The following is a 21,587-nucleotide window of genomic DNA, read 5'->3' as shown; positions in this document are numbered from 1 at the left end:
AGAAACAACAGAACCAAAAAAATGTCTCCAGAAGATGATGAGAAAACAAAGAGACCGGGGAGGGGGGGTGGATTTTTTGTGGAGAGGGAACAAAGCTGTTTACTATATAGTCACTTGTTGGAAATTGTTTCAAGAGTAAACAAAGAAACAAATAAAAACATTGATTCTGTAAACTGAAAATTAAGTGACATGAAATTTAGTGATGTTCATACTGTAGTAAAGAAGAAGGAATTCATATTAAAACATACTCAAGTGGAATATTTATAGCACACCTGAAGATGCATAAGTGTTAACAGCAGATGACTCAAATCAAGTCTTTTAAATATAGTTGTGAACATAGTCTGATGTATCTGTGCATTATATACTTTCATGATACTTTTTTATTAAAAAAAATTAAGCACACATAAGAGGCAAAAACAAATGAAGAAATAAATTCCAGGGTCTCACATTTCCTCCAAAGGAATTGGTAGAATCCTTCATGCTCTTTCTGGTCAGGTAATGAGCTGTGACCTCCAGGAGATTTTGGTAGAGTTGTTCTTGATTAAACAGCTACATCCTGGAGAGCAATTCTATTGGAGTTGTGGAGGTCATGGTCCCATCATAGAGCCTTGAAATGTTCATGTTGAAGAAGACCCCAGAAACATTTTTGAAAGCAAGACCTGTACAGTGTAACTCTGGCCTAAATGTAACTTAGGAGAAGGGAACACAGACCTACAGGGAAAGTTGCTATGTTAAATATAGGAGCATGATGAGTGTTCATATTGGTTTTGCAGACAGGTACACCAAGTCAAAACGAAAGATTCAGTAGGGTTTAAGAATTACACTAAAACTAATGACAAAAAAAAAATAATAAATCCCTACTTACAGGTAGGATGAAGTTTAAAGAAAGGTGTGTTTAAAAGTTTTATAAAAAAAATCATGTGAGACAATAATGTAGAGTAGTTCCTATAAAAAAAAAATTAAAACAGCAGGTAGAGGCAGATCTATAGAGGCTGCACAGCAGAGGCATTGCAAACAGGCTGGGGAACCAGACTGCTATCTTTGAATCCTTGCTCTATCACTTTGCTTAATATCAGTGTGTCCTTAGGCACGACTTTCTATATCTGTTAAATGGAGATATAATTACACCTCTTACAGTTAACCATGAATAAGCACTTTTCAGAATTCCTAGAGTGGAATTAGTGCTCAATAAATATTAGCAGTTATCATACATTATTACTGTTGATTATAATAAATCTAGTGTTTAGATTTTAGAAAATAAACATTCATGGACCCTATCTGTATTTTTACAAACCAATTACAATTCTTTAATGAGCAACACTACCTTTTTCCTTTCTCCTGTCAAAAACAGCCAGAATACTTAAGGGTCCCATCATAAAATCTGGGCCTCTTATCTGGAAATAATGACTCATAAAAGGAAAAAAGAAAAGGGAATTGTGACCTGAAAGAAGCAAAAAAATCTAAGAGGCAAGACGGGCAACTTCCATATGGGTGTTTTCCTATCTTCCTTAGTAACTCTTTTAAATACTCTTCTTTATGATACTTGCCAAAGATTTATAATCTTTGAACTCCTTAAAATGTGGCTCAAACCTAGCTCTGTACTGTACAGAATCCAAGTTCAAAAGTTCTCCCTTTGCCCCTTGGCTGCCTCCCCTATTCCTTTTTTCCCACCTGAGCAATAAAAATAATGGTATAATCCTTGTGTTGTTTCCCTCACTAGGTTCTTATGGAGAGTCAATGAGCATATTAGTGTGAATGTGCTTTGTAAATATAAAGCACTTTACAATAAACGGGATCATTGGTGCTTCTGTCCAAGTGAAGCTTCGTGCTCCTGTGCATCCTCTACAGGTTTCACTCCCACTTCAGAATGTGACTGCTTTCCAAAAGAAAATCTGGATGCCTTCCACAAGTGAAAAATATTAGATTTCATTTATTTTCCTCTAATTTTAGAATAGAAAGCAGCTTGCATATACCAGTGATGACTTTTAAAGGTATAATCGGTCACGGCCGTGATTCTGATGCTTTCGTTCTTTCTTTTGCTTTCTTGCTCCTGATATTGTTTATTGCTTAGATAAGGTCACCTGAATACTCAGAGCTTTGCGTCACAATGAGAGCCAGGCAGAACTTGGGGAATGGAGCTCCTGCCCAGTGGGAATATTCACCTGCACATCAGGACCATATTCAGAGTCTCCCTATTATAGGAGCCAGCCCGGGAGCTGTGCATTGTGCTCCCCAATGAGGGTTTTGCTTCTCTCACCTTTATTTCCTTGTTTCTTGTCCATCTAGCTCTTCTTTCCTATGTGAGGTCAACTCACAGCCTGCCTCTGGCTGTTGGCATTCTAGTACCTTCAGGCTTCCCTTAATTCAAAATAGGAGAGGTTCTAAAAGGGGTTGAGTAAACCAATCCCTTTCAAAGCTAATGATGAAATACTGTCCACAGCATTTTAATTTCACTTCTTCAAATCCTCATGCACTTTTTAAAAATATTTTTCAGTTATTGATGGACCTTTATTTTATTTATTTATATGTGGTACTGAGAATCAAACCCAGTGCCTCACACATGCTATCTCTACCACTGAGCTACAACCCCAGCCCCTCATACAGTTTTTATAATTGACACCATAACAACTCTAAGTAGATGAGGGAAAACTAAGGACAATATCATAAACTGAAACATTAAATGCCTTTGTCATCATTATGATCATTGCCCATGTGTGTGATTTACATGTACCACTTTCCCTGTTGGATGCTACTGTATCAGTAGCCAGTTCTCTTAATTGAGATGGTAGTGATCCTTATCATAGATCAGAAATAGCAAGAAAGATACTAGATTTCATAATTTCAAATGAAGAAGGCATAGTAAGTCCATGGATCTCAGCTGAAAAACCTGTCTTTCCTTGAGGATTTCAGGCTAATATCTTAAGCTATCATTCAGTATTTTTTTTTAATTTTTAAAATAACTTTCTCTTTGGAAGAATTTTCCCCATTGATAGAAGTATTTTCTATCAACTGTTTCAAAACCCATAAATATATAAATGATGTCACAACTTAGAGGAAATAGTGTCAAGCAGTTCCATTCTTATTATATGCGTGTGAAAACAATAAAACCACCTAAGTTACAGGAGCATTAATGAGAGCAATTCTGCGATCAGATACTAGTGACAATATGAAAGTATTCTGCCTTTTACAAACTGCTCAGGGAGCAGACTCTTATCCAAAGCAAGAACTCTGTCTTATCCAGAGCAAAGAACTCTGAAGTCATAGAGAATGCTCTCCTTAAAAATGCAGGACTGAATGAAATGTACATGCTTAAAACATACATGTTTCATGCTCCCAGTCTAAAAGATGTTTTCAAAAGGATTTGAATGCCATCATCTTTATCTTGGAATTTTCTACTTCTCAATTTGGAGTCAAAAATATATATATAACAATGTTAGTAAAATATCGAATACTGCTAAATATACAAAAGTGATGACTTTTGAACCCTTCATTCTCAAAATAATGGTTTGTAATTTTCCAACTCACTGTTTTTAAAAAATTATAAAAATGTTACCAGAAAATATTGAAAAACTCATATCCCTGTAAACTACATTGTTTTAATTTCTTCCTTTCAGTCCATTTAATGAATTATTCCTTGTCCTAGCAAAGATACATATTTAAGTTGGCATCAATCTGGTTTGAAGGCTACAACTCTATTTCCTTTTGGCTTTCTGCATGAATACACTATGATAATTCTACATCATAGAAACTTGATAAATCTCTTTAGCTTTTTCTCTTTTTTTTTAGTTGTAAATGGACATAATACCTTTATTTTATTTATGTGGTGCTGAGGATCAATTCCGGTGCCTCCCACATGTTAGGCAAGCACTCTACCACTGAGCCACAAGCCCAGCCCCCTATTTGGCTTTTTTACAATATAATCATCATGGGAATACATAAAACCTCCTAGTTTTTAAGTGTTTGAGAACATGTAATTTAAATTTATTCCAAATGCTTTTGAAAGTCTCAGAACATTTTAACTCAAGTGTAAAAATATACAAGTTGATATATAAATGCCCAAGTAACAAAGGATATCAGTGGAAACAAATTCCCCTTTTTAACAATATCCGAGACAGATTGCGTTTATAGAATTATGTCCTATGTTCCCTGAAGATCAGATACAAAGTACTACTGAATCTTAGATGCCAGAGGTGTGCTACAAAATGTTCCCACTACATTTTCAAATTTAGAAGACATCTTCTTATATTGCACATGGTGCATTTTTAAATAGCAAGAAATAATTGAATGTGTGTATTTCACTGGTGAAGCATGCAGATCATCATAAATGAGGATATCACAGTTTCATTCCTCATTGTTTCCAAGACAAGTTTTTTTCTAGGTTATGAGAAGTGCATTTTTAAATTAAGTCAATTATGCCATAGCTTCTAGTTAATCTTTGAGACTAGAATAGTGTATTTAAAAAATTGTCTCCTTGTTAAACAGACACCATGACAGTGTTTGTGTAGTGTATTGTTAACCTCCAGTGGAAGGTTAAGCGGCTTCTTCTGTATCTAAATCTGTTGCTGTGAAAAATGACTGCAGTGTTGCACCCACCTACCCATGAATGGGAAAAGCAAAGATTTGCACCTGTGGGATTAGGTGTAGCAGCAGGAAGTACGAGCGTTTCAGCATATAATTAACAAGGAATTTTTTTTCTCTCTTTTTAAGCAGCATGTTCATCTTGCTAGGTTAACTAGTAATTAAAGCTTGAAAAAAAATTGCTGCAGTCTGCACCCTTACTTAAACTCATTCTCTCGCTGATGTATTAGGTTACTTTCGCAGCCAGTGTCAAAGCAACTCACCTGAAAATACTTTTATTTTCTTCCATAGTTATTGATCTCTTTATACTCATGGGGGAATTCTTTAGATCTTTGTTTCCCTTTACTATAACTTTGTTAGCCAAAATCTGTTCTTTTCTAAACAGATTGAAAGTAATTTCTTCTTTTGACTTGGAGATAACTACCCTCATGAACAAGATGGAGAAGTTGGTGCTTAGTGAGCTAAGGATCCTGGCGTTTACATGGGAATGTGAAAAATCATTTACTCTCCCTAAATGCTATTTAATACATGGAGTGCTTGCTACATAGCTCTTAATTGTTATTTTCTCTTAGTCATTAAGGAAACTATAATTTAATTATCAATTTAGAAAAGATCTCTAAATACAGCTTTCTAGAATGCAATATTCTTGATTTTAAAAAACTCACTTGAACTCACCACTGATGAAGTTGAACAGGCCGCTCCTATGAAAGAGTTGTTAGGCCCTTGTACCAGAATTTGTAGCTGTTTTTCATCTCCCTAGTGCAATCACATGCTTTCTTTTCATTTGCACACTAAAAAAATACACAAAAAATTAACAGTATGCTTAGCTTTTTTTTTTTCAAACTGTGCTTGGTTCCCTAATAAGATAACATTTCATAATGGAATTAAATGCAGTGACTTTCAAAGTGTGTAAATTTTACTGCCATGAAACAAGTCTTAGCACAAAGGAGCACTGAACCAGCAGTAATGTCTTCTATCCAAACACATTTGTACTGTACGTAGAAACTGTTTAAAAGGAAAATTACATCTTTTTCAGCAATTTATCAGAGATAATTACCCTCCATGCACCAAATGAAGGATAAAGTGTTTTAAAGAACTCTAATTCTAATTGGTAAATGTCACCAGCTGTTGCAGCGACTCTTACTTGTGTATATTCTTTTAATGATTATAGTCTCATGCCACAAGCTACATGAAAATATATTCACTAGGTGTGAAATTCCCATATGTCACAGTTTGAAGAATAGGTAAACAGCTCAAAGATAAAGGAAGAAATAATGCTAATGAGGAATGTAAGAATTCTAGGTTTTCTTTTCCAGGCAAGTGGATCTTAATTTGCCAAAAGGGAAGAAAAAGCAATTTCATAAAGAAGAGAGAAACAATTTGTTAAAACTTATTTTAAATGAGGTTTACCTTATACCCTCCACCAGAGATGATTATGTTCTTAGAAAGTTCTAGGACTGTCTCACCTTACAGATTTAGCATTATACCCCTTGAGTCTGCCAGTAAGGAATGGCATTGAGTTTTCTTTTAGACGTAAACTCTAAAGTATTTGTTGGTTTTAGATGGTGAAAGATAAACTCTTCCTGGACAGTGTTTCCCGAAGTCTAATGTTGTCCTGGAAGTGACTAATGAAACAGAAACTGCCCTCATGAATATGGCCAGTGTATAAAGTCATTATTCCTTGTTCTTCCCAGCCATAGCTTCGCTTCCAGTGTGATGGATCAAGTGACAGAGTAAATTAGACTTCCAAGCATAGTTTTCCTTTGAAAACCAGAAATAAAAATGGGGTTGGGAGTGGAGAAATTATGGGAAGGCAAGTCTCTCATCTGTCTGTTCTTCAACTCCAGATTCAGGGGGCTGTACCCAAAGCCTTGGTATGTTGTCTACCATTATACTTTCTTGCCAGGCACCTGACTGAAACTCAGATGCTGAGCTAACTTGCTATTAAGTATAGAAAATTGTCCTCATGTCATTTTCATTCAGGGACAGGATATTACCTGAATGTTCTCATTTTCAGTGTTTTGACAAACTTTAGAGGTACATAATGAAATACTTATGGGTTAGTTGCCTCTTGAGAATTGATAATAGTAATCTTTGTACAGGTTCCCCAGCTTCTTCACTAATATATATATATATAATTTCATTTTTTTATATCCCTTGACCTTTCAAATACTGGTTATGAGAATTAGGCAGAAAAATAGTGAAGAAGTGAATTTGTTAAGCTGCCTTTGTTAGATATGCTCTGTTTTACCTACATTATATATGGATGATCTTGAAGGAGATACCACACGGATGACATTTATGTAAATAGTTATTTCAAATTGTGACTAATTTTATTATATCAGCTGGTGCAGTGCAGTGGTGGCACATGCCTGTAATCCCAACAACTTAGTAGGCTGAGGCAGGAGAATTACAAATTTGAGGCCAGCCTCTTCAGTTTAGCAAGACCTGTCTAAAATAAAGTTAAAAAAATAACTGAGGATGTGGCTCAGTGGTAAAGCACCAATGGGTTGAATTCCCAATACCCAGTTTTTTTGTTTGAATACTAATTTTATTATATCAGGGTTATATTATAAAGATCCTTGAATTTATGTGGTATATAATTCCCTTTAGGCTGAATACAAGAGTAAGAAATTGCAGTGATCCTTGCTGCACAAAAATAACTTTAGTTTAAAAATTCATAAGGGGAATAAATAAGATATTTTATTGCCTCCACAATGTATTACTTAAGAGACAAGCAATTTTATTATGGTATTAAGATATTACTGACTCCTCCCACCCAAAAAAAGAGTGGCAAGAACTTTTTGTCCTTTGCTTAAGGAGAAGATGCTGTGCTGTGCATCCCTCTGATATATGACTTGAGTTGTTTTTTTTCCAGAAATAGTAATAGTTAAATGATCCATATCATCTTCCACCTAATTTTCTTGCAGCATTTTCTTTGCAGATGAGTCAGTGAGGTTATCAGTGCATCCTGTGGGCATGGAATTGGTGCAAGACTGGCTTATTTGGGCATCATTTCTACTATTTTGTTCTTTCTTACATTTTACTCTAATCAAATAAGTCAATATAGATTATTAATCAACCCCAGATGTAAATTATACAAATAATTATTTGCATTAGCTAGTGAAGCTATAGGAAACTCAATTTAAAAAAAAAAAAAAAAACTAATGATACGGTAAAAAGGAAAACTCTTTAGCAGCCATTCAGGCTTTTGTCCTTTCCTAGTACTGATTTTGTAGTCTATAAGGAGGATTAATGTTAACACCCTACCTTCTATAACATTTGAAAACACTACATGTTAAGCTGGGTATGGTGGTACACACCTGTACTCCCAGTGACTCTGGAGGCTGATGCAGGAGGATCATAAGTTCAAGTTCAGCCTTATCAACTGACCAAGACCTCCAACAACTTCAACATCCCATCTCAAAATGAAAAGAGGACTAGGGAGTAGCTCCTGGTAAATCGCCCTAGGTTCAATCTTAGTACACACACACACACACACACACAGACCAAATGTTAGCTGCCATTGGTAAGTTAACTTTTTCAACTCTTTACCTTTATATAGGAAACCAGTGCATTGATATTCTCACGGCATTTCTAAATTAAAATAAATTCTTAAGACAGTATTGATGAATACTGAGTAGAAGCACTGGATAATGTCTTGTTTCACTTAATAACATACTGAATCATTCTTGTCTAATACATTTCTAATAATGTTTTACCCAGCTTGATAAGAAAATATCATTTGTACTCCTTGAACATCAATAATAGTCAATAGAGAAAGCCAAAGGGAAGCTACTATTTTTAAAATTATAGATAAATCAGCAAGAGATGATGAAAAGTGGATTGTACTTACAATTAAGAAATAATAACTGTATGTGAGAAAATTTGGGGAAAAAATCCCTTCACAGGGCTGGGATTGTGGCTCAGTGATAGAGCATTTGCCTCGCATGTGTGAGGCATTGGGTTCAATTCTTGGCACCACATAAAAATAAATAAATAAATAATAAAGGTATTGTGTCCATCTACATCTAAAAAAAATGTTTTAAAAAACATCCTTTCATACATACTGCTTAGCATATTCACCTTTCAAGAGAGCCTGTATATATACATATATATACGCATATATGTATACACACACACACACATACACAAATACATACAGGCTTACAACCATATGCTTAATCTTTTTTTAATGTTTTTTAAGTTATAGATGAACAACGAAAAAAACTTCTTTAAATTTATTTCCATGTGGTGCTGAGGATCGAACCCAGTGCCTCACACATACAAGGCAAGTGCTCTACCATGGAGCTACAACCCCAGAATAGCTTAATCATTTTAATAATAACTATGACCTCAAGTAGTGACCATCAATACTAAACCATTTTGTTTACTTCAGTTGTGGAATTTATTGTAGGTGCTCATTGTTGATTTGGTCTTGAGCATATTGTACTCAGGTAATTCTCAAAATTAATTTCTAGGATGTGGTTAAGTAATGATGTTGTCTTATTCCCCTCGCTTTTCCCTCACCACAGAAACCAGGAATGGATCTGGCAGACACCTATATTATGTTTGTTCGGCAAAACCAGGACATTCTTCGAGAAAAGGTCAATGAAGAAATGTATATAGAAAAGTTATTTGATGTAAGTAGCTACCCCCACAAGGTATGCTGGTGGTAAATATACACGGCAAGAGAAAAGTTGTATCTTGATGGTAAGACTGCAAAGTCCTTTTTGGTCTTTTTTCTTCTATTCAGCTAATATAGTTGATAATTTTTTTATTTCCTTGACTGCTGAGGGAAGCCTTAAGGGAGGCCTCCTTTTCTACATGAAAACTGTCACCATTAGAATGAGAGTCTCAGAAGCCTTCTGAGGTGAGTTTTAAGAAGCAAGATGACAATCCATACATGTGCAGCTTGATCTCACTTGCCTGAGCAGCATGCCATAGACAAAACCATGTGGTAACGGATTTGGTTCTGACTTTAAAAGTTTTTTGTAAGTCACTATATCGTTCAGTTAAACAAGGAAATAAGCTGCAGGAAAGCCAAATATCTGCCACTGTGCTGTCATTGAACATTTTTATCTTGGTTTAGAGTACTGATGTTTGCTAAAAGATATAACATTACATTTTTATCAGTTTTAAGGTCTTCATTTAGGCAGGACAACTAGATACGGGGGATTGTGGTTTTCAAAACCATAATCACCAACTTTCACTCATTGAGTATCTATACAGGTAACTAAGAGAGCAGTCAATTTAAATAACAATGTTGTCATTCACTTGTAATTATTAACCATGTTCAAAGGAAATGGTACTCCAGTGGCTGGAACACTATATAACTTACCACAGTGCTGTTTGTGAACTGTAGTATTGCTTTGAAGTGAATTTATTTATGTGCATTTTCTCTGCATTTTAGAAATGCTTTTCTGGCAGTTTCATTTAATTATGCGAGTTACTGCAAATGTTTTCATAACAGCAATTCACGGGCTTCTTGGTGACACTTCAGCTGTGGCAGTTACAGTAGGTTCCTCTACCTCATCATCTCCACCATGGTCTGCCCTGTTCACTGTTCGTCAGATTGGGTGGTCAAAATGAATCTTAGCTTTCTGACTTTATGTTCCCAGCCTCTACCCAGGCCATTTTACAATAAAAGTATCATCTGTTTTAATAAGCTAAGTGTTAATATGTGTGAAAAGAATGATTTCCTAAAAGCTTTGATGCCCTGCAGGGGTAGAAAAATTATCATCCATCCAGCTGGCTCTTTTACAAAATACTGAAACCATATTAGCAACTTCTGCTTCCATTTGGTTTTGCTCTAAATTTACTAGCATATGTTTCGTTTCCAAGTTCTGTTTGACTTTTTTGCTTATGTAGTCATTTTAAAAATGTTGAACACACACACAAAAAAAAGTTGGGTTGATGTTATTTCTATTATATGTCTTCCTCATCTAGCTCAAGTGCATACACTAAGGGAAAAATAAGGTAGATCCATCTACCTGAGGTTTGTTGGGGCCAGGAAGATGTTTTCTTAACATAGTCAATTTTTGTCTTGGTAACCTATTTACTACAAAGCTTAACTATTCTTGCCATCGGTTCATAACAAAGGTAGAGATTTTTTTTTCTCCTTAAACTTATTTTTCACTTAACCTGCCCTTCATTTACTCTACTTGTCTAGAAGACCATTTATGTGGCAGCACTAATAAATGGAACTAACTAAAGTGGAGGAAAGAGGTCAACATTCAAATAATGAACTATTATTGAATTGTCTTAGTCATGTATACTTCTCTTTCTCTACCTAAGCATCTGACATGGCTCTGAGTTTGCTTCCAAACTATTCTGTTCTAGTTGTAAAAGTTTTCTTTTTTTTTTTTCATTTTGCAAATCCCCAGTAGAACATTGGACTGTTATTCATAAAGTAATTGTAATGTCCTTAAACATCTAGCATTTTAAGTTGCACATTTTTGTTACTTTAATTAAAAAATAAAAATAGACCCTAATTCTATTGATATGTCATCAAGAATAACATGTGTAAGGGGGTACTAAGAGCCCCTAATTAGCCAAGACTGAATTTGCCTCAATTACAGTTAGTAAATGAGAGGTTATCAAGTATGTGTTGAAAGGTACAGTAGAATGTGTATCTTCAGCAACAGATCATTACTGAGAGACATTGTATAATTATTGGAAATCCACTTGGCTTGAGCTTAAAATAATATTGTTAGGTGTCAAACACTTGAAAATAATGACCCTAAATATACTGTTAGCAACCTTAGCTATTACGGATAAAAAAGATTGAAGAGAACAATTGTACTCAGGCATCATGACAAACTTTTGCTGTTGCAATTAGAGTACTTCCTATGTGAATAAGTAAATGGATCCTCCTAAGTTCAGATGCAGAAGAAAACACACACACACACACACATACATACACACACAAACACACACACACACCACACACACACACCCCTAATACAGTGAGTTAACACATGGTGATTCTTTTTTTTTTTTTTAAGAGGGGGGGGGAGAATTTTTAGTATTTATTTTTTAGTTTTTGGCGGACACAACATCTTTGTTTGTATATGGTGCTGAGGATCGAACCCGGGCTGCACACACACCAGGCGAGCGAGCTACCGCTTGAGCCACATCCCCAGCCCCAACACATGGTGATTCTAACCAGCTCAGAGGAAAGGCTGCAGTTTCTAACCATACAATAGGAGGCCTTAGCTCTCAAGAGTGATGCTCTCTTTACTTAGATGAAATTCACTTAATTTTGGAAATACCACACCTAATGCTATTCTTATATAGAAAAATTATTCTGCAAGACAGATATTTATCCTGCCCTAATACTTAAGAACTCATGTATTCTATCTACTACATAATATTTCTAGATGATGCTGTACCCATGGGAAAAATCACTGAAAAGTCTGGAACTTTCCCTAACTACTTATGGTAACCTTGGCCTCTAAAATGTTTTGATCAATTATACATCTTAAGTGTCCATGATTTTTGTGGTTAAAAACTCCAGAGCTCAATTTAAATAATGGCACTACTGCCTAAGGCCACACAATGACCATTGCCCTACATTTGTGTCCATTGTTTTTGCATGCTTAAAAATTAGAATGGTAAAGTTTTCTATGAACAACCTGCACAGTCATACGCCATAATGAAATCTGCTTGAGCATCTTACACTGCTATTTTTCTAGCCTTTGCAGATCCATAGATAAGTTCTAGGAGTTAAACCCAGGACCTCACATGTGCTAGTCAAGCACTGCACTACATCCCCAGCCCTTTTTATTTTATTTTTAGATAGGGTCTTGCTAAATTGCCCAAGATGGTCTTAAATTTGCAATCCTCCTGCCTCAGCCTCTTGAGTAGCTGAGATTACAAACATACACCACTGTGCCCAATGCTCTTTTGTTTCTTAACCTCCAAGTATTTAAGAAGGAAATGATTAAAAGCTGCCTTATCTTAAAAGTCAAAAAGAGGATAAACTTAGATTGTGACATCAAATCTTGCAATATTACAATTAAAATCACCCTCTGAAGGTGATAAAATAAGTCAACATGAGGACAAGTATGAAGACATTCTCTTTTACCTCTAAGTGGTTAAACATATGAAATGCTTTCTACTTAAAACAGAAAGAACTTCAAACAAGTGTAAATAAATTATGTCAGGCTCATTCTGTTAATAGAGGGACATCCCTAATCTTTTTAAGCTATTGAAATATTAATGGTTTTAGGTGTTGCCACCACTATTTCCTGGGCAATTCCATGTCCCAAGAAATATGCTGAGTGCTTCACCCATATTTTTTCCAACCTTATAATCTTGGTGCTATCATCTCTATTATGTTTAGGTTTAAGAATCTTCCTCTAGAGAAGACATGTGACTTGTTTGGTATTGCCAAACTTTGTAACTGGTCCCTCTTCAGGGTCCGTGAGCTCTAAACCACACCTTAGACTTAGAAAATTTGAAATAATAAAATAGTGTGGTAGGAAGAGCACTGGATTGGGAATCCAGAAACCTCAGTTCCAACCACAGTTCTTTCATTAATTGGATGGTGGCAAGTGGTATCATCTGTTTAAGACTCAGTTTAGTTCGTATATATAAACTGAAAATGTTGATCTAGAGCTCCAGGTGGTTTCTGAAACCCTTCCAGATTTTAGATCAATGAATTTTTTTTTTTAATTTTAACAATTTGTGACAGAAATGACTGGGTTGGTTGCTTAAAGAGTTTTGCATGCCAGGGTAGCAATTCCTAAGTTCCTTTGTGATAGCCAAGTAAAAGCAGTGTCCCACCTTAGATAAGTTGGAAAGAGAGTCTATATAAAAGAATAGTTGTGCCATAAGACATATTGTGTGGGCTGGGGATGTGGCTCAAGTGGTAGTGCCCTCGCCTGGCATGCGTGCGGCCCGGGTTCGATCCTCAGCACCACATACAAACAAAGATGTTGTGCCCGCCGAAAACTAAAAAAAAAAAAAAAATGAAAGATTTAAATTCTCTCTCTCTCTCTCTCTCTCTCTCTCTTAAAAAAAAAAAGACATATTGTGTATCTGCCATCATGGTTCTGAAATCCAAATTTAGAACAGCATAGTGGGTCCTCATATTCTTTGTATGCACACCAAATATTTCCAAGTAAGCAGGATATCTTAGACATTATCTCTGTCTCTTAGCATTGAGACATATGCTAAGTATAATATCTACATGTTCCATTTACTTTTTCAATTAAAAATAGTGCTTTGGTTAAGATACATCTAAAGGAATCTCTCTTACGGTAGGAAAGATCATGGATTTGCCCCCCAAAATGGGGGGGGGGGTCTGTTGTGCAGGTAATCTCTTTTACTCCATATTCCTTTTCTAACATATAATAAAAAAAAATCATTGCCTGCAGTCCTTAAAATCTGTCTTCAACTTGTCAAATCTGCAAACAAAACTATCACAAAGATTGTTTAATTCTCCAGTTTCATTTTCAATGATGTTTCTTCCAAGGCAGGGTGACTGCTCCCTCCCTCAGGAATCAGGACAAGTAGAATAAGCCACAGGTGTCCATATGTCAGGAGAGATGCTGGGGAGTTCCTGGAGAGCTCTGGTTCTCTGGACTAGAAAATGGTGATGAGTCAGAAGTCAGAACTGACATCTACTGTAATTACCACAACATCACGCTCTGCTTTCATTTCCTAAGCTCCAGGAACGTTACATGTGAAGGCAACTGGGAGCTGACTGAAGCGCATCTAAGCCTGCCTAACTCAGCCTTTGTAAGCTTGGTGGGCGTTGCCCATCTTGAGTCCCTTGGAACAATCTCACTTTAGCTTTCCTGTTGCTGATGGCACACCAGGGTGCAGGATCTAATTGGCAAATCATGCAGACTACACATTCTCTTGTGTTATAAACTGATTAAATATTTAATTGTTGAGGAGTTTCATCTCAATGAGATTTTTTAAAAATATTGTTATGATATCTTGTGAAATTAAAAGTAATTCTTTAAATGATAGTTAATCAGTTATATTCATCCAAACAGTGTTTCATAAAGAATTAATTTCTAAGGACTTTCCATGAAAAGAATTCTTACTTTTTAGTGAAGAAACTAAATTGAACATTTGAAGCCAAATTGACCTAAGCTATGTAAATAGGTTTAATAGCCCATTTATGCTATGATAAAAGGAAAAAAAAATGAAAGTATTTCAAGTGAATGTAAAGCTAATTTTGCACTTATGTACTCTTATTTGTCTCTACAATCCCAAATAAGAAAGAAGGAGATTTTTTTTTTTTTAATTTAGCATGAAATGTCCAAGCTTTTAATGCAGGAGTTTATTCGGCCTTGGTAGCATCGATGCTACTATTCTTAACTTTAATTTATTACCATTTTAAATTCCTAAGAATAGCTGAAACCAACAAAACAAGGATCAAATACATGGTTAAGCAAAATTATTATATAAAACTTTTTTTTTGGCGGTACTGGGCTGTGAACCCAGGGGTGCTCTTACCACTAAACTTTTACCCCTTTTCCCCATTTTATTCTTTATTTTGAGACAGAATCTCACTAAATTGCTGAGGCTGGCCAAGAACTTTGGATCCTCCTGCCTAAGCCTCCTGAGTCACTGGGATTACATGTGTGTGCCACTGCACCCAGCTAGATAAAACTTTCTTTCTGTAAAACACTTGGTCATTAGTATTTAGAACTGATGATGTACTTTTACAGTCATATTCTTTGAGTGAATTTTTGTATGTATGTCATCAGCCTCTTCATTAGGAATGCAGACTAGAACCCATTAAGATGTAAGACTGTCTTTGCATTCTTGCATTTCTTATCATTTTAAGACATTACAGATATATTCTCTTATAAGAATATATATATTCTCTTATATATTCTCTTATAATTGATTTAAAAATAGAAGTTTTCCTCTTTTCAGTGAATTTTCACTTTCAAATTACTAGACAGTTGTTATATAGACTACCCAAATTAATACAGATTCCCATGAAAGTGTGTTTTCTTTTTGTTTTTATTTTGATATAAAAATTGTAAAAATGTAAAATACTAATTATTGGCCTATTATTCCCAATCATGCTTTTTCTGTTAAACTCCACACATTAATATTATTCCCACGTCATAATCACTATTCTCCCTCAATAGAAAGGAATGGATAATGTAAGTTCAGTGATGTGCTTGAGGCTGTCTGAAATAATTGATTTGTAAATATTGTTATGTTGTGTACCTGGTACCTTATTGTGTTCTAAAGGTAGATCAAAAGTTTGACTATTTGCCTGTTAAATGTTTCCTAGGAGCAGCATGTTATTCGTCTCTCATCGTACATCTTTTAGCTCTGCCATTAACTGCTTTAACACATTGTTTTCCAGATGCTGTTTTGGGGTTTTAATTGTGTATACTCCTGCTTTTACCTGCAGTATTCTGACTCATATTGAAGTTGTTTGACCTCTTTTAAAGCTACTCATGGTCAAACCTGTTCTTTCTGTTGTCTCATTTGCCTCATAAGTGGCATTTGGAGATTGAGCCTTAGCTTTTCCACCATCAAAGTTTGTTTCTCTTTAAAACCTCTGCTCTCGAATTACAGAATTACAGCTGTCTGGTTCATTTGAGTTAATAATCCTCATTTTAATGTTAAGTTATTATTTGTAAGTGTAAGGATTTATAAAAGGATCTACTTTTGATGTATGGTGTATGCCAAAATAGCTTTGGCAAGTCCAGACGCTGTTCAGAGAGGCCAAAGGCCCTCATTTGAATCTAAGCTGTTGGTAAATTAAAACCTGAGAAACTTGAGATAAGCGTGCCTAATTGCCTAAAAAAACTCAACAAGAAAATGTATTGTAGCTTGTTGATCTTATTTCTTTGATAATTCAAAAGGATCTTCAAGAAATATGTGGACTTCTTATATAGATTCTTGAAATGTGATCATGGAACACAATTGTCATTTGGCACATGCCCAGAAGTACGCATCTTTGCATGAGGCACCTGGACATATGTGGCAGGTCTGGTAGAATCAGCTAATTAACAACACAGGCTTAAACAGGCACCTCATCTGGCAGTGCAGTTAGTTGCCTGATGGTGCTCAGCAGGATTCGGTAGTGCTTTTTATTTTTCTATCCTAATGGTCTGCTGCCCACCTAATTTTGCCTTATTGTCAGTCACTACTTACCGCAGCTTGGGGCCCTCCCAGGAGGCTAAATTATTATCAAAGGATTAGGGAGATGTAGCCTTGCAGCTCTGACATTTCTGATTACTTGTCTATGCCAGAACACTAATTAGCTGTGACTAATTAAGAAAAATGTTCCTGCCATAGAAAACCATTTAAAAGAACTGAGAAGTAGAAAAGCAATTCAAAAGCTGAGCAGTGCTCAGATTTGCTGATGCTCTTTAGATTTTCACCAGAGCCCTAACTCACCTTTAATTGTGCTCAGAATTTTAAAAAAAAGAAAGAAAAGAAAAAAAAGAAAAAGAAAGAGAAGAAAAAAAGAAAAGAAAAAAACAAACTGGAGATTTTTCCTGACTAAGGAAAAAATAAAATTGTTGCTGATCACCTAAGCTCTTTTAGCAATGATAAAATCATCTTTGATGAATGGAAGGTGACAGAACTTTCATGTTCATCAAGAAATATTTCTAAACACCAGTTGCAGAACTGCACTTTGTATTCATCCACCCAAGCCAGGAACAATGACTTAATAGTCACCGAAGAAATTAGAACATTCTCTCTACTGATTTTATGAAGTGTTAAATGGATTATAAGCAACATGTTGAGCATTTCCAACCTTATTTCATATTGTTTCATGTCCCTTTTACCTAGAGACGGTCTGGAAATTCTGCCTCTTGTCTGTAGAGCCTGGTTTTGGCTTCGTGGACTTTGAATGCCTGTACTTCAACTGGCCACTAATGGTTTTATGAAAGAAAATGACCAGGCTTCCAGAAATCAGCATCTCCTTCAGTTGACCAGTACAGCATCTTCACAGAACTGATAACTACTACTCTCCTTTCCTTCAGTCCTAACTTCATAAGCAAATAACACACAGTTGCAAGGCCATTTTCTATGTGACTTTCTTTACTCCCCCTCTGGGAGCCACCTCATTTGCAGGTCCTTTCTTGCAGCCCCCTCTGCAGGATTGGCCCACTCACAATTGGACATAGCAGTAGCAGCCAGGTTGCCACTCTTGACTAAATCCAACCAAAAGAAAAATCTGTGTGCAGAAGTGGCTTTTGTGACAGAACCATCATTAAATGTGTTTATTGAATGCATTTACAGGAAACTATTTAAAAGAATAATTTTTAAAGAGACTTATAAACACCTAAACTCTAAAGAGAGCCCTTTATTTCCTGACAACCAGCTTTAGATAAGAGAACATCTAAACTTTGTTGTTTTCATGTAGGCAAAATATTTTGATGGAAAATCCTAACCCCTATCTCACTTAAATTCTTCATGCTGCATTTTAAACCCATTTCCCCTTTTCCTCTCACTGAAGAACAAAAAGCAGGTAGCCAGCATCCTCTAGATACTAATCCTTCCTATATATGAAGACTGTTATTAAAGCATCTGTCATACTTGTCTATTCCAGGATAAATAATCCCCATTTCTTTAACGTTTTCTTCTTAGGTCCCTTTTGTAGCCCTTTAATCATCTTTGTGGCTGTCCTTTGAAACTTCTCAAAGTATCCTCGGTCATGCTCCGGGTTTAGAGCCAGGGATAGGATGCAGCGTTTGAATGTGGCTGAACAGGATTCTTTCAAGCCTTATTCTACTTATGCATTCTAATACATAACTTTCCCATACTTTTGCTCTACTCATCTCCCTAAATTTGACTCTCCATATGCCTTATATTTCTTTTTATCGATTTTCCTTAGTTACTCCTGTCTGTTTATGTTTATTGATGGAGAATATTCATTCAACGGATGTTTTGCATGTATAAAGTCTGAAAATCAAATCTATTTCACCACTCAATTACCATGGGTAAGGAATGGTAGTGCTTGTTGGGATTCATATGTTTGACAGTGGTTTTGCCCCAAATGGTTAGATATCTCTGTCACAATGACTAAATAGGATTCTATATAATAGGAAGTTCTGTCCCTCTTATTTCTCATTTTTCCAATCTAACCTGTATTTATTGATTTTATTTGATTTTTGGCACTGAGGAACAATTGAGGAGTACTTTATCATTGAGCTGCATATCCAGCCCTATTTTTTGTTGTTGTTATTTTTGTTTTGTTTTGTTCGTTCATTTAGAGAGAGGGTCTTGCTAAGTTACCCAGGTTGGCCTCAAACTTGTAATCCTCCTGCCTCAGCTTCCCTAGCAGTTGGAATTACAGGGGCATGCCATCATACCTGGTAATTGAAAATTTTTAAAAATCACACACTGTCCTAGCAGCTTGGAGCACAATATTAAACAAGATAGAGAGGTTCCTTCCCCAAAGGAACTTACATATTTATATCCAAAACAGGTGTTCTTAAGAAATGATAAATTTCCACATAGAATGTTTTCTTTTTCATCTGCAGAAGAGATATATTCACAGATAATTTTTCAAATGGAAATACAACAGAGAACTATAATTCAATACCCTTTCAAAATAGATAATAGTGATTATCCATGTTATGTATTTATGTGTCTCTCTGTTTCAATTGGATAATTGGAAATTTTCCAAAAGTTTAGTGCCAACAATTTGGACCTAGTTCCAGAGCTCACAACATCAAATGCCAGGACTTCAAAATATGACCATACTCTCCCTTTCTATTTTCCTGTGTTCTTTGCTCAAAAGCCAAGAGAGCTCTCATACCACCTCAGAGGTCAATGTTCCCACAGCAACAATATTTTTCTGGTGTCCTTCTTGAAAAACCACTCACAACACCAAAAAGTAGAGAAGGTGTCCAGGATAATCACTGGTGAAAACACCCTGAGAAAAGAAAGCCACCATATCAGCACGTACGCCCCACAGACCAGATAACCCCCAGGAGTGGGTGTCGGTACCCTAAGTATATGCTGGAGGTGACAGTCTCTGAAGGACCAGTCCAGAGTTGAGCACATCAACATCTCAAACTTGTATGTTAGCCTATCTGTGTATACGTATGGAAACTAATATATGCACATAGATATGGACGTTTACTAATTTGCAGTACTTCTTCCTTTTTTTTTTTAACCTGCCACTTAAAATGAAATTAGACTATCACATTTTAAGTTCCATTTTAGTCTTGTGTTAAAAATTTGTAGCCAAATGTTGCTTTCTTTTTAATAAGTTTCTGCAAGTTTAGCATCTATTAAATTATTTTTCTATTAATGAAGTTTGATTCAAGCCAATAGTGAATCTGATATAAATCCTTTTTTTCCCTTTTGAAATGCTATCCTGCTATTTTGTGTGTATCGATATATCTACAAATACATACATAGATATACACACATATACAGCATTTTATATTTCTAAATAGTTAAAAATAAGTAGTCCTTCAATATAAAGGTAATGCAGCCTATGTGCCCGACACTGCTAAGGGCTGGAGATATTAATACAGATAAGGTTCAGTTAATGCATGTTGGTACCAACAGCAGATTGAGTAAGACACATACCACACTGTGCAATATTCTTATAGACACCTGAATAGAGAACTAGGAGCAGAAAATATGGGAGCACCTAATTTTCTCTGTAAGCAATAATATTAGTTTCATAGCAGAGATAATGAATGAGCTGAGTCTTAAAGGCTAATGGGAATCTGGTCAGGGCGATCAAGTTGGTAATAAAGGTCCAAATCAAGGGACTGGCAGGCCAAGAAACCAAAGGTATACAAAAATCCAACATGCATTAGAGCTGCAGGTTATCAGGTTTGCTGCAGATGGCTCCTACAGGAGTGGGCCATGAACCGCAGGCAGAAAGACAGATATTTACTCTAACCAAAAGCAAAATTTGGAATGTTTCCCATTAAAAAAAAAAATCTGAAGTAGAAAACCCTTCTAACAGCTAATTCTGAGAACAAGTTTTATCTCCAAACTAAATTGTACTATTTAATTTAAGCTCTAAGACTCCACAGTCTCTATCAGGATCCTTTACTACTAATTTAAAGTGGAATGTTGACCACAAATTTACATATACTATTCAAAGTGAGTTATTTAACCAGATGAAAAAGTCATAGTGCCTGACTGAGTCATTCTTAGAAAATATCTTTGCCCCAAACTGGTACAGATCCCCTCATAACTGGATTGATTTCTGAGTTCAGCCAAACCATTAATTTATCATTTCATTTAAGAGTTTAACCAAATCAGTATGCGTGCCGTCACTGGTCACCAAGTAGGGGAGGATGGAACAACTGGTCATCTGAAATTTTTACTTTATGTCACTGTTCTCTTTAGCACCAGGAAAGGAGCCACAGAAGAATCTTACAGAGGCACTTGAATACTTGATGACACGATGTTAGGGTCTGTAAACAAGTCAAGATGGTGCCTGGCATTTTGCCAGAGGGAGTAGTTTGTGAAGTAATGCCAGCGAGCCATTAAGTGTGGAGATTCCTTATTGGTTGACTGCTGTATCTAGTTTATGTTAATTAAGATAAACTGTGCGGAATGTATATATACCCCTCCTGTCCTACAATAAATGGCTCCCACTCCTGCTGTATCAATCTACACAAGTTGCTCGTCACCCCCCGGTTATTTTGCTGCAGCTGGACTGCGGCAACACATAATATGACACAGTATGGATTTTAATGCCCTGTACATAGTATGGAGAGGGAGGCTGGTTTAATGTTAGTGTTAATCAGGGCATTTTGAATGAAGGAAATTTTGGAATAATGAAGGAATAGTGAACTGAACAGAGCTTATGTAGTTCCTGGTTTGTGTAACTTGTCTTGTTGTATAACTTATGCTGCTGTGTAACTAAAGAAGATTCAATTTCTCTAGAACTCTTTTATTATATTCATGGACTTTTGAGTAGAGAAAGTATAGAGATCAAAAGATAGAAAAGTGTATTCAGCATTCAACACATATTTATTGGAAACCTACTATATGCCAACCCTCCCATGTTAGCACTTTTTACAGTTTCT

At 35.8% G+C, this 21,587-nt stretch overlaps 1 protein-coding gene across 8 annotated transcripts in view; it reads left to right on the top strand.

The window, feature by feature from the left end:
• Positions 1–21,587, top strand: part of Cadps2 (calcium dependent secretion activator 2) — a 521,519-nt gene that overhangs the window by 486,126 nt on the left and 13,806 nt on the right. For all 8 annotated transcript variants that reach the window (XM_046422408.2, XM_046422403.2, XM_046422402.2 and 5 more), the window contains one exon: positions 9,114–9,221. In XM_046422408.2, coding sequence (XP_046278364.1) covers positions 9,114–9,221 — 108 coding nt within the window. The remainder of the gene's footprint in view (positions 1–9,113; positions 9,222–21,587) is intronic.

This window comes from Marmota monax, unplaced genomic scaffold (genome assembly GCF_021218885.2).
Source record: "Marmota monax isolate L192 unplaced genomic scaffold, Marmota_monax_Labrador192_F-V1.1 WCK01_AAM20220418_F8-fsc00027, whole genome shotgun sequence".
Classification (NCBI taxonomy): domain Eukaryota; kingdom Metazoa; phylum Chordata; class Mammalia; order Rodentia; family Sciuridae; genus Marmota; species Marmota monax.
This window is presented reverse-complemented; position numbering and strand designations above follow the sequence as displayed.